Source organism: Bolinopsis microptera, chromosome 5 (assembly GCF_026151205.1).
Source record: "Bolinopsis microptera isolate Bmic1 chromosome 5, MBARI_Bmic_1.0, whole genome shotgun sequence".
NCBI classification, from domain to species: Eukaryota; Metazoa; Ctenophora; class Tentaculata; order Lobata; family Bolinopsidae; genus Bolinopsis; species Bolinopsis microptera.
This window is the reverse complement of record NC_087076.1, coordinates 4,366,976-4,380,625: the sequence shown is the minus strand read 5'-3', so window position 1 is coordinate 4,380,625 and position 13,650 is coordinate 4,366,976. Positions and strand designations below refer to the sequence as shown.

Sequence of the window (13,650 nt, the reverse complement as noted above, 5' to 3'; positions counted from 1 at the left end):
TATTGTTATAATTTGGGCCATAACTCAGCCCTGGAAATCCCACTTCTCTAACATATTAAACGCACGAGTTTCGATATTCAAACATTCTGCAAAGTTTCAGCTGATCCTAACGATAAACTTCCCTACTTTAGGATGAGACGCTCATAGCAGAGCGGTCTGGCTTACCTTACGATGAGATAAAATGGGTTCGAGTTAGGAACTGCACAATCAGTCAATCGGAACGTACACCTATCATCAGAATGTTACAACTATTGATTTTATTCCTGGTCCCGCTGGTCTGGTCTCAGAAACACGCCCCGTATGGCTCTAAAACTCCATACCACCTGGTAGCAGGAAATGTCCTTGATTTCGACTTCCCCTGTAAACCAGTGTCCTTGTTCAGGTGAAAGTTTGTTTTGGAGTGCTTGAGTTTTGTGGAATTGTTTTTTTGTAGTGACCAATTTTATTTTTGTGAGCTGTGATACATAATGGGACAAAATCTTTTCAATTCTAACTGTGATTCAATTTCAGTGTACACCGTCACGGCACAAGGAACATCGGCAAGAATATAGTGAAGAGAATAGACACGCTAGTGGGTGCCCTGCAGTCTACATACAAGACTAAGGGCCTACCTAACGATAATCTTAAGTGGCTTCTAGGTATGAACCTTACTTGCTATTATCATTTAACCAAAATATAAAACTAAGTCCTTGAATACTTTCTTTTTCTAAAATTAAAACTTGTTCTAAATATCTGTTTAATTGGTTGGATGTTAAATGGTATTGTTCTCCTAGATTTCAGTCACGGTAACAAGCCCAACAAGGACCTGATAGTGGAGGGATACAGACAACTCTCTGGGCAGGGGGAGAGGTTCTCCCAGGTGTTCCCCGACCTTTTATCCGACACCTCTCACGTGCGGGTAGGGACCTCTTTTAAGGGCCGTTGTATCAGTTCAGCTCTGAGCTTCCTGCACGGGGCATACGGGAAATCCTTCCGGGTTAGTAACGAGAGTGAGATTCTAAAAACAAAAGATATCAGACGTGATTGTGAGGGAATGTGCCATGTTTATGAGCCGGTCGTTGAAATGAAAAGTGAAAGGGATCGTAAAAGTGACCGACCTCACATCACATTCGAGCATCAGCAAAACCATCTCCTGCGATACTACAAAGAGTGCCGGAACTATGTAACCAAGGAAGGTAATAAAGCAGCGTGGCAAGCTGCGCCTAACAAGTACCTAACCGGCTCCAGGATGACAAGACTCACTAAGAAGATGGGGGAGCGTCTGGGAATACAACTGTCACCTCACGACGTGGTGACTCTACACATCCTGTGCGCACTGGAAGTGGGAGTACCCCGGCTCATGAGCAACTCTCAGTTCTGCAGCCTGTTTGAGGAGAACGAGCTCTACGTTACAGCTTTCTATCTCGATCTAATGAGGTATAACGGTAAAATGATCCCTGAGGCAGTCAACTCCAGCTGTGTACTGATGCAGGACGGTCTTAACTTCTTAAAACAAGACCGGGGTGCTAACCTGAAATTCGCTCATACGGAAACTATTTTCCCGCTGTTGGAGCACATGGGTCACCTGACTGAGCCCATGTCCGCCAAGCGGAGTCTCCTCGAGAGGGAGTTCTATGGGGATATCACCCCTCTGGGAAGCAACTTCTTTATGGTTGCCATGAAGTGTCCAGACTCCAGTGAGAGGATTGTTCAGACTTTTCTTAACGAGAAACCGATAGAGTTTCCCAACTGTGGTAGCCCGTGTAAATTAGATAAAATTCTTGAGATGTTTCCGGAGGAGGGCTGTGATTTCGTGGGAGTATGCGAGGGTCGTGGGTTTGATCTGTACAGTTGTCTTACAGTTGAAATGGCGGTCCTGTCTATCATGGTTGTTGTTGTTATTGAGTTTATTCGCAGATGTTTTTTGCTAGTTAGATGGTGATTGAAATTTAAATGTCCTACAGTTACAAGATCAAGGAAGATTTAGCGAAAACTAAAGATGCAAAGGAAGTAGCCCGTTCTCAGCAGCTAAGAGAGTTATCATGGAAAGTTACTGATATGATTGCTCTGGGTTCATCAGCTGTGAAATAATTTGAGACAAAATCTGCATATCAAATGCAGAGAGAATTGAAGAATAATTTATCTCTTACTGAGGCTGAGTTGCTTTGTGACATGTGCGAAGAGAACATTTCTCATGAAGACTCGTTTTTAATGAATGTTGAAGAAATTTGACCCCATCCACATCCGGCCCTTTTGCCATTTACATCAGAGTTATTGCACATTCTTTGCTCCTTTTACCGTTTTTACTTCTCCTTCTGAGGTTTCGTTATGATGTCAGATTACGACCAACAAGTTGTCAAGACAGGGGTGCAATACTCGAACAGAGTCTTTATTGGCAACCTTCACACACGGATGGCGGAATACGACGTGTGTACGATCATGAGACATTACAAATTCTACCCAGAGGACATAAAGGTAATACGGGACGTTAATGGGTGCAGTAAGGGATATTGTTTCGTGGATTTTAGAAGCGAAAATGAAGCTAAGAGACTGCTAGCTCAGGAGAACATTGAATCCAAGTTCGGTAGAAAGTTGCTGATCAAACCTGCCATTCGCATACGAAGAAAAGAGGTCCTGGTGGTGAAACAACAGACAACTGCCAGCCACGCTCTAGAGTGCAGCGCCTCCCCAGATATGGCCAGTAGGGGTTACCCGTCCCAAGACCACACTCCTACGACCTACACCAGTTGTCACTAAATCAACCTCCACAACTATGTATCCCGAACCACCAGAGGGTGGCAGGATCCAGAGTTTGCTGTCGGATCGTGGAGTAAATAAGCTCAGACTTAATCTCAATCTGGAGCAAGTTACGGAAGCTAACCATGCAGCACCCTGCAACATGTAGTCTCCATCCTACTTCATCCCCAGTCAACCCTCAACGCCTCTTTACCCTCCAGGTTACCAGTACCACAGCCAACCCTCTACACCCTTCTCAGACTACCAGTACCACAGCTTACCCTCAACCCCCTCTCCGAGTTTTTCCCTCCCTACTCCCCTAATTTTGCTCAAGGAGTACAGTCACCTGCATACGGATTTACAGCTCCATTATCGTATGGAAGGAGTGTACCACTGGCATTCTACCAACCTTTCTACCAGAACTCTTACTTCTCGCCGAATCTCCGCTCGCAGACAGGCGCCGGTGTCCCTAATGCCGAGAAGCCACAATCTGCCGCCAGCTCAGTCACTTTGCCTGTACTTAATCAGCCGGTTCCGGCCAGTCAAGGCCCTTCCTCGCTGGGAAACTAGACACAAGACAGATATCTGTTGCCAGAAAAGGAATTATATTTAGGTTACCTAATACGAGACATTTAAATGGTACGAAAGTCGGTGGTTTTTCGAAAAACACCATATTTTCGGACTACCAAAATGTATGTCACCATTATTTTCCCCTAATTATTTTTCACGTATTTTCCTTAATTATGACTTTATCGATTACTATCAAGTTATCAGTATAGTAAGTTATACATATGATATCGGCCGGTTGGTGTAGTGGTAACACCATCGCCACCCAAGCAGAAGACCCGGGTTCAAATCCGGTCGGATGCAAGTTGGCCAGTTACCAAGCTGTGATTTGGTACAGCTTCGGCTGGTGATACACACTCTCTGGCTCGTAGGACTAACCCTCCTACAGCTAGTATAGTGCCTCGGCACAGAGTGGCTTAGGGTTACGGAAAAGGAGATAAGCACCTCAGGCCATCCCAACGTTCGGGAGAGACCTGCCCTTGTATCTTGTTGTACAGTAACACGACTATTATATGCAACACGGGGTCCTGCAAAACTAGATATACTTATAGGGATATCATTGAGATTAATTATACAAACCAAACTTGGTCGGCGTGATATACAAAAACTTGAACAACAGCTTAAAAGCAGAGTTTGCTGACGTTAGTGTTCAAAAAAGGGGCTATAGAATTCTTGTTATTGTTTGTACCCACATAAATTAGACGAATAAAATATGGGACGATTCTAACGGGTTTTTATTTAAGATATGGTTCCAATTTAAAGGGTAAAAATGTTTTTATGGGATATGAGCATTGAGCACATATTGTACTGATACATATTATATTATGTATATTCATTATTTTTGAACTATTAAATCTTGATAATCATTAAAGATCATTCAATCATTCAATCAACTTTTTATTTGTGAATTTTGCGTTATGTGCCCGTACATTATGTACAAATACAATGTGCTCATCGATAGGGAGCGATGAATAGAAAGTAGGATAGAAAGATAAAAACAGGATTTTTTTTTGAAATACCCGTGAATCACTCCGACTAAATAGTGATACAACGATTGAGATTTAGGTTTATTCACACTTCTTTTACTTCCACTTTTACATCAATTATTTTATCGATGAGCACACGTACGCTTAAATATTGCTAACGCTTTGATAGTGTTAATGTATCGTTAAGATTATTTCTAATTATAGGTTCGATATTTTATTTCGTTATGAAGCATTTTGCCGAGCAGTATTTATACAATTTATAAAATATTTACAGTCTTGTTTTAATTTGTGAGTTTCATTTCATTCATTAAAATAACCATTTTTTATAATTAAACAATTTTTCAGTACGTGAACACAAAATATGCACACATTTCCGCTATAAAATTATCATGAAGCATTTTTATTATTTTATTACTATCTAAAACAACTAAATTTTAGAAGTATGGCAAGTAGTAGCAGCAGCGACTCTTCAGAACGGGATAGCTCTCCAGAGAATCGTCCCTCAAAGCGTAAACAAAAATCAGAAAAGAAGAAAACCAGAAGAAAACCTGCACGCGCTGCGAAACAACGTCATGATTCAAGTAGCAGCAGTAGTAGTAGCAGCAGCAGCAGCAGCTCTGGTAAAGAATCACAGAAAAAGAAACGAAGTAAAGTGAAGCAGAAATCGTCCAGTTCTGAGAGTAGTGGCTCTAATTCAGATTCAAGTAGCGGTTCTGCTGATAAAGCTGCCCCCAGCAGAGAACACCGTTCCAGTTCCAGTGGATCTGGGAGAAGGTCCACTCAGAAACATAAAAGTAGAGATCCCCCAGTTAAGATGAGCAGCAAATTTTCACCAAAACATAGAGAATCTTCTTCAGAATCAGAAACAGACACACACGCCAAAAAAGATAAAAAGATGTCCCTCAAAGAGCGAAAACCAGTACAAAATCCTACATCCTCTAAGACGAAGAATGCTGCAGATTCTCCAACCAGTACACAGTCAGACCCTCCCCGCCAAAATACCCGTCACGACTCAGATTCAGACGACAATGAGCGAGTCCTAGAAAACATACGCAGTCCTCCCTCCCCACCTGACGAAGATCCTGGTAGTCCCAATGAGGCCTCGCTGAAAGAGGAAGTGAAACTAGTAGTGAAGGAAGAATCTCAGTCTGATGCTGATGTGAAGCAGGAGGAGCTTTCTGGGGATGAGGTTAAGGAGGAGGAACAGGAGGAACGCCCCAAAACCGGTGTTTTTGATTACGTCGAAAGGTTAGTTTATTAGGTGCAGTGTGCACCCTATTTTGATATATAATTTGTGAACTATAATATTATATCAACGTGGTCAGTTTCGGGCTTCGGCTGAAGATTCAAGTTTCGATCGCTATTTGACACAAAATATTTCAAGACTCGTTAAATTTATTACAAAGAATTTCCGATTAACATCAGATAATATGTTTCAGTGATGATGAAGATGCTGTGAAGATCCTTCCGACAGATGAGGATTTGGGTTGGTTTGCTAAGAAACGTGCTGCCGCTAAAGATTCCACCGGTTGGTTAAAATAAAAGTATCTGAACTCTTTGACCCTAAGATTTTTAGCCATATTCTTGACCTAGCCTGCTAACTGCTTTATAAAGTTAGAAGTTTGGTAGATACTAAATATAATATATATCCTGAAAATTATTATCACTTTTTTTTCTAGGGTAAATAACGGCTCAATGATGGGTGGATTTGTTGATAGCAAAACCAGAGCATATAAGCTCATACATTCCATAATTGTTAATGTTTGGTCTTGATATCATTTAATTGCGTTCGGTGACCAGTCAAAACAATCAGAGGGAGGCGAAGAAGAAAACTCAAAGCGAAGAAAGCGCCACGACACAGATGATTCGTCAGATAAGGACAGTGAAGCCGCGAAGTATGTCCTTCACAAGTATTTTGTGGTTTATCAAGCCCTATAATTGATCTCCTCCGGTAAGGTCTTCTTTGATTTTTATTTTCAGAGAAATCCTACTGGAGCTTTTTACCAGGACATTTAACAGTTCTAAAATTGAGATCGATGCTTTTTGCTAAACCCAAATACACTGCATGGTCTTGAGTTGACTGCGCTCTCTATCTAACATGCTTTCTTTATTTATCTTATTGACTTGAAGCTTGTACCTGCTATTCAGCCTTCGAGTGCTTTCCAAAAATGAATTTTTTTTTTAAATGAAATGTTTTCCCCAAGAAATATAACACTCATCCCGCACCTTAGGACTCCGGTTTATTCACCACCACGCAGTAAAAGCAGATCGGTAACACCCGAAATGGAAACTTTAGCTGGGTATGAGGAGAATAGAGTGGATCCTGGGGAAGAAGGGTATGTGGTTTAGGTTAAGGGGGCAGGGGGGGTCTTTCTGAAATTTCTCTCAAAATTGATTTGATAGTTGTTTCTAATAGAGGGGAGTGATATCTATCTGCTACTTTTGGTCCCATGGAAAAATATTGTTTCTAGCCTAAATTATTGCCGGTCAAAGGTCAGTGCTCATGTGTAATTGTATTGCGCAAGCGATTTTCAATCGTGCGCCCTGAAAATCGAGTCTAAAAATCTATCTCCTCCTACATTTTTAAAGCAATCACCTTGAAACTTTCAGGATATGTTCTAAGGACCATTTAGAAACTTTTGCTCGTTTTAGAATTTCGAGATAGGCCTTTTAAAATTTTTTATTCCATTTTGAAAATCTTGGACCTGGAAAAATCGTCAAAAAAAGAGGTCCAAGATTTTCAAAATCGAATAAAAATATTTTAAAGGCCTATCTCAAAATTCTGAAACGAGCAAAAGTTTCTAAATGGTCCTTAGAACATATCCTGAAAGTTTCAAGGTGATTGCTCAAAAAATGTAGTCCGAGGAGATAGATTTTTAGACTCGATTTTCAGGGCGCGCGATTGAAAATCGCTCGCGCAATACAATTACACATGAGCACTGACCTTTGACCGGCAATAATTTCGGCTAGGAACAATATTTTTCCATGGGACCAAAAGTAGCAGATAGATATCACTCCCCTCTATTAGAAACAACTATAAAATCAATTTCGAGAGAAATTTCATAAAGACCCCCCCCCCCCCCCCCCTGCCCCCTTAACTGTCTATTTTTAATTTTCACAACCACTGGAATTAGGTGTTTAACGCCTGTGGCATATTTAAATGAAATTGTATTCTGTTGATTATAACATATATCTAGTTTTATCATTCAAACAATTAACCAAATAGTGTCCATTTGTTCAGGTCTCCAGATCGAGTAGAAGAAGATTTAGGAGAGTACAAAGAATCTCGTATCGGTACGAACGAACAAAAGTCAGGTGACTGGTTTCAGAAAGGAGATGAAGAGAGTCCTGATAGAGGACCAGTTCATAAACGGCTCGGGAGAAGGGCTGGCAGTGAGGATAGGAGTATCGAGGGAGATGGAAGTAAAGATAAGAGCAGAGATGGAAGTAAAGATAAGAGCAGAGATGGAAGTAAAGATCAAAGTAGGGATCCCAGTAAAGATAAAAGTAGGGAACGCAGTAAAAACCGTGATCGAAGACGAGAAAGAAGTCGGGATAGAGATCATAAACGGGGCCGCAGAGATCGTTCTAGGGACAGGTCACGTGACCGAGACAGGTCACGTGAGAGAAACAGATCCAGGGACAGGAGGGATAGACGGGGTGGGAGAGCTGACCGTGGAAGACGAGATGATGGGCGAGAAGGAGACAGAACTCGTGACCGGATCAGATTCAAAGGTGACCTAAGAGAAAAAATGAACGAAAGTAAAGGCAAGGATGAAGAGAAAGATGGAGCCGAGAAGAAAAAAGATGAAATGCTCCCAAAAAAGCCAAAACCGGGTATCATGTTCATTTATTTGCCGAATATAAACGTACTTCATGGTCCAATATCTTAATATTTTATAATAGCCGCGCTTTAAATATCTATATAATTTACGTTTTAAAAATTATGTAACAACAATTTCAACGTTTTTCAGAGGATAATCCGCTAGCTCTCCGGTCGGGCGGGGCCTACATGCCTCCCCACAAGCTTCGAGCATTGCAAGCCAGTATAACCGACAAAACATCTGAACCCTATCAGAGGCTGACATGGGAGGCCCTCAAGAAGAGTTTGAATGGTCTTGTCAACAAGGTGAGCAGACTTCTGTACTGTGTTGTGATTTTTTAAATTGATTGTTTAATTTGATTATGCACATTTTTAAATGTGGTGTTTGAACTTGATGTATGTACGAATCTTATAGTCGAGTGATCTAATTATGCGGATTTCTAGGTGAACACAGATAATATCAAAGATATTGTTGTTGAGCTGTTCGGTGAGAACCTAGTCCGAGGTAAGGGTCTCTTTATCCGAAACATCATGACGGCCCAGTCCCAAGCTACACCCTTCACAAACGTCTACTCCGCTGCGATCGCAGTTATCAACACCAAGTTCCCGGACATCGGGGCTCTCCTGCTTGACAGACTCATCCTCCAGTTCAAACGGAGTTACCTCCGGAACCAGAAAGCGATTTGTCTGAGCACGGTCATGTTCATAGGACATCTGGTAAACCAGCAGGTGGTGAACGAAATCATCTGTCTGGAAATCCTGACTTTACTCCTGGAGAAAGCTACAGCTGACAGTGTAGAGATTTCTATTGCTCTTATCAAGGAGGTGGGAGCTAAGCTGGACGAGCTGTCTCCCCGTGCCATGCACGGTATATTCGATAGACTCAGGAGTCTTCTACAGGAAGGAGATCTGGACATCAGGGTCAAGTACATGATAGAAGTCATGTTTGCAATAAGAAAAGACAAGTTTAAGGATCATCCGACTTTCGCACCGGGGTTGGAGCTGGTGGAGGAGGAGGACCAAATAACGCATCTCAAGCAACTGGATGATAAAGTCAAGGGTCAGGAGATACTGAACGTCTTCAAGTTCGACACTGATTACGAGGGGAGCATGGCCAAATACCAACTTATCAAGTTAGTGTTATCCTCTTTATGTTGGCAGGACGCCAAGTTTTATTCTAGTGTTTTGTTGTTACTTTTGGCGAAATGTTCTAATATTGACTGATTTTTACATGAAATTTATAAAATCCCAAGTTTTACTTAGACTTTCCAATTCGTAACAAGCTTCCTAACTATTATAACACTATTATGTTTCCAGAAACGAGATACTAGGGTCTGATGACAGTGGTGACGAAGAAGGCGAAGACGACGATGAAAGTGAGGAGGAACAGGAGGAGGAAGGAACGGAAATAATCGACAAAACCGGAACCAACATGCAAGCGTTAAGGAGGACTATTTATCTTACAATTCAGGTTCATCAAGTTCATTATTTATCGCAAACAAGCTTTAAAATTTACAGCACGCACATAAAATCCGAGCTATCATCCGCGTCAGTCGTCACGATAGGCTATAAGACAACCACTGTTTAATGCAACGTTGTATTTCAGAGCTCGTTAGGATACGAGGAATGCATACACAAGTTGGCAAAACTACAGCTAAAGCCTGGACAAGAGACCATCCTCGTGAAGCTGATAATAGAATGTTGCTCACAAGAGAGAAGCTACAAGAAGTTCTATGGGTAAGAATATAACCTTAGAGCAGAACTTGCACTATCTTAGCTAAAATTTGTCACTCTCCATTTATTACAAGAACAGTATTATACCTCTCTTATCATACCCACTGCCAGATTGCTTGGAGAGCGTTACTGTCGGCTGAAGCGAGAGTACATCCCCCTCTACGCGGAGGAATTCCAAGAACAGTTCGAGACGATCCACCGTCTGGAGACGAACAAGCTGCGGAATGTGGCGTGTTGCTACGCGCACATGCTCTACACTGACGCGCTCCCCTGGACCGTGTTCTCGATTGTGCGGCTCACTGAGGCGGATACTACTTCTTCCAGGTACTGTCTAGGAGGAGGGTGCGGAAATATGCGTCATACAATTTAAGATAGTGATTGAACAATGATTAATTTATAGGTGTTATTTTATTGATTTTTAGATTATATTTTTCGACCCCGGTTGAAAAAGACCGGAGAAAAGGCAGCACGGGATATCTTAAACTTATATACACATTTATGTAAAGGTAACATAACCTCACATAACTTTATTTAACCTTTCGCCTTTCAGTCGAGTATTTATAAAGATTCTGCTACAAGAAATAGCGAGTCAGATGGGAGAGAAGAAGTTGAGGGTGAGAATGAAGGATCCCACCCTTCAGGTCTGTTTTGAAGGGCTCTTCCCGCGCGATGATCCCAGAAATACCAGGTTTGTCCAATTTTATTGTTTCCTGTCTTATTTCAAATAAAATGTTTGTATTTTTCTATCGTTTTCTTAAAATACATAATATAATAGTACAGTTATGTAATTTATATCACGCGATAATTTTCTAAAACAGTGCATATGAACTTTTCCAGTCAACAAACCTTACTCTTAAAACGTGTACACTTTACTAAAACTACACTTCAGGTTTGCTATCAATTACTTCACGGCTATCGGTTTGGGCTATCTGACCGAGGAGCTGAGAGAATGGCTAAAAACAGCACCCCCTCCCGCCCCCCTTCTTACTGGACTTGATGATGGTAGCTCCAGTTCCAGTTCAGAGTCAAGTTCAGATTCCAGTAGTTCGTCTTCAGGTACAATGTTTTAGCGATCTCTTGTTCTTGTCATTAGGTTGTGTTTTGTGTGGCTCGAGTAAACTTCATCTTAGAAGACTGTACTATACATTATACAGTTTCTATTATTATTATATACTCTTCTTTATTACACTATAGTAATAGATTACCTTAGAGATCTAGATTAACTATGAATAAGACTAGAATTTCCTCAACAACGCTACACGTATTGCTCAGAGCTAACTTTAAAAGCGCTTGCAGTACAAATTTTTGGCTTGTTTACTTGCATGATATTCCGATAATCATTCTTGAAACGATAATAACCTATCAAAAAATCAAAATCAAAATCAAAAATTCTAGATTTTTCATCAATACTGATTTGAGAACAATAAATCTTACTTTTATTGTTGAAAATATGTTTGTTATAAAATAATGATTTGTTATGAAATTTCGAATTCTCCCAAATAAGATATTATGAAATCATGTTTGTTATGAAAATCGTCCAAAAATGTTGATTAATTAGTAACTGATATAACGTTAGAAAAAAGACCCTCTAAAACACGTCCTGTTCAATTTTTCACAAAAAGTTCTGTGATATACGTCTCCAACGAACTAGTTTGTTCAGCCATCTTCTCCTCGATTACCAATGTCTGTTCGGCGAACTTCTGGAAAACTGTACTGGAAATTGCACCCAATCGTTGTTCTATGCCTCTGAGTTTTCCTTCCCCTTTCTTTGTGTGTGCCGCTAATATATCTTCTATGCCAGTCACTCTGTCGACCAGTGTACCTAATGAATCTCTAATTTCCAGCACAAGGGCTAGTGTTGCAGCAAGATACTGCTCTTTTGGATCCATGATATCAACTTCAGGAGTTGAGTCTCCTAGGACCCTGCTCGGGATCAGGCATGCCATGACCAAGAAATAGACGAATAACATGTCGTAACGATAAAAGTTTTTCTAATCAGCCGAAACCAAAATTGGTCTGCAAACGTGTCGCCCTCATAACTTAATTATAAGTGGTTCTAAGACCTACGACCTACGTGGCGTTATTTTGTGCATAGTTTTTCGTAATTGGTGCACTGATTTATCTGTGGGTTAATTCTTATCAGGGTAAATTCTGAATTAATTCATGACAGGAAATATATTACCGTTCGGGCTGGAAACATAATATAATCTTATTTCTTTAATTAACCGTAAATTTGGTTATCGAAGGAGATTTGCCGGTGGTTTTAAGTATAAGACGATGACCTAATGAAACCTCCATTTTCAGATTCAGATTCGGATTCAGAAAGCGACGCTGAAACTAAAAAGGCGGAGCCAACTGGCATTATTAATACAGCGCCAACTGGATCTAAAAAGGCAGAGCCAGCTGGCAAAGAAACCAGCAAAGAACCATTAGTGTGGGCGTCCAATGATTTTCACCCTTCCAGACGAGCTCCAGGTGAACCAGCTCCCGACAGAAGAAGAGGTGGGGATGGTAGGGACAATAGGAACTATCAGAGTCGTTTGGAAGATAAGTCACGTGGTCGTGATGATCGTGACCAACGTAGACCTCCCCCTCGAGAATCAAATCGAGAGGATCAAACTAGATCTAGAGAAAATAACAGTCCAGAAAGGAATTCTTCAAAAAAGCGCGATTTTCGGAGAGACGATCGAGCTAAGGAGGAGGAGCGACATCAAACAAGTGACGTTGACTCTCCAAGTGAAAGAAGGGGCAAAAAGTCACGCAGGGATATTGTAGAGGTTGAAGAAGAGAGGGAAATACCGCGGAGTAGGAAAGGAAACCAAGAATCTTATCGAAACAAAGATGCATCGCCTGAGAAATCAAGAAGAAGAGAAAGGCGTAGCGTAAGCAGAGATGATTCACCAGAAGAACCAAAAAGAAAAGGGCGTAGTGAAAGCAGAGATGAATCCCGGGAGAAACCAAGGAGAAAAAGGCATAGCGTAAGCAGAGATGAATCGCCAGAAAAACCGAGGAGAAAAAGGCATAGTGTAAGCAGAGATGAATCGCCAGAAAAACCGAGGAGAAAAGGGCGTAGTGATAGCAGAGATGGATCTCGGGAGAAACCAAGGAGGAAAAGGCGTAGCGTAAGCAGAGATGAATCGCCAGAAAAACCGAGGAGAAAAGGGCGTAGTGATAGCATAGATGAATCCCGGGAGAAACCAAGGAGAAAAAGGCATAGCGTAAGCAGAGATGAATCGCCAGAAAAACCGAGGAGAAAAAGGCATAGCGTAAGCAGAGATGAATCACCAGAAAAATCGAGGAGAAAAGGGCGTAGTGATAGCAGAGATGAATCGCCAGAAAAACCGAGGAGAAAAGGGCGTAGTGATAGCAGAGATGAATCTCGGGAGAAACCAATGAGAAAAGGGCGTAGTGAAAGCAAAGATGAATCGCCAGAGAAATCAAGGAGGAAAGAAGGTCGTAGTAAGGGTAAAATGAGGGGTTAATCTGTTAGTGACTTGGGAACTGACTAGTGAACCATTTTGTTGACTGAAATTTATAAATTGCCTTGTTATATCTTTTATTTTGGCAAATTTTTAAGCTTTTATTTAACGAGCATTTTTAAAACTATTATAAAGGTTTCTCTTTTAACTATATAACTGTTGCTGTAGTATGTCTCTTAACCATCTTCCCATTTCGAGACGCAATTGGAACTGAACTTGGAATTGTTGGACAAACTATTTTACTAAAATTCAATGATCGTCGTAAATTATCTGAATGAATTAAAAAACCTGAACTAAAATTCACTGAAATATGTTAGAATTTGTGCCTTATTCAACAAAAACAATA

The 13,650-nt window shown here is 41.0% G+C and overlaps 3 protein-coding genes across 3 annotated transcripts; all 3 read left to right on the top strand.

Annotated features, from left to right (window-relative positions):
- Nucleotides 1-132: 132 nt before the first annotated feature.
- On the top strand, nucleotides 133-4,553 carry LOC134815312 (uncharacterized). Its single transcript, XM_063823830.1, has 3 exons — nucleotides 133-382; nucleotides 511-638; nucleotides 774-4,553. Exons 1-3 carry the CDS (start codon nucleotides 240-242, stop codon nucleotides 1,919-1,921), a joined length of 1,419 nt encoding a protein of 472 aa, XP_063679900.1. The 5' UTR covers nucleotides 133-239; the 3' UTR covers nucleotides 1,922-4,553.
- On the top strand, nucleotides 2,311-2,736 carry LOC134814867 (protein boule-like). The gene has a single exon (XM_063823165.1). The coding sequence runs from the start codon at nucleotides 2,311-2,313 to the stop codon at nucleotides 2,734-2,736; it is 426 nt and encodes a 141-aa protein (XP_063679235.1).
- A 72-nt stretch (nucleotides 4,554-4,625) lies between the features above and the next one.
- LOC134815309 (pre-mRNA-splicing factor CWC22 homolog) lies at nucleotides 4,626-13,557 on the top strand. Its single transcript, XM_063823828.1, has 13 exons — nucleotides 4,626-5,516; nucleotides 5,708-5,796; nucleotides 6,082-6,163; nucleotides 6,500-6,604; nucleotides 7,510-8,105; nucleotides 8,243-8,397; nucleotides 8,536-9,224; nucleotides 9,409-9,562; nucleotides 9,698-9,828; nucleotides 9,937-10,149; nucleotides 10,376-10,513; nucleotides 10,715-10,881; nucleotides 12,130-13,557. The coding sequence occupies exons 1-13, from the start codon at nucleotides 4,711-4,713 to the stop codon at nucleotides 13,305-13,307; spliced, it is 4,503 nt and encodes a 1,500-aa protein (XP_063679898.1). The 5' UTR covers nucleotides 4,626-4,710; the 3' UTR covers nucleotides 13,308-13,557.
- The last annotated feature ends 93 nt before the right edge of the window (nucleotides 13,558-13,650 follow it).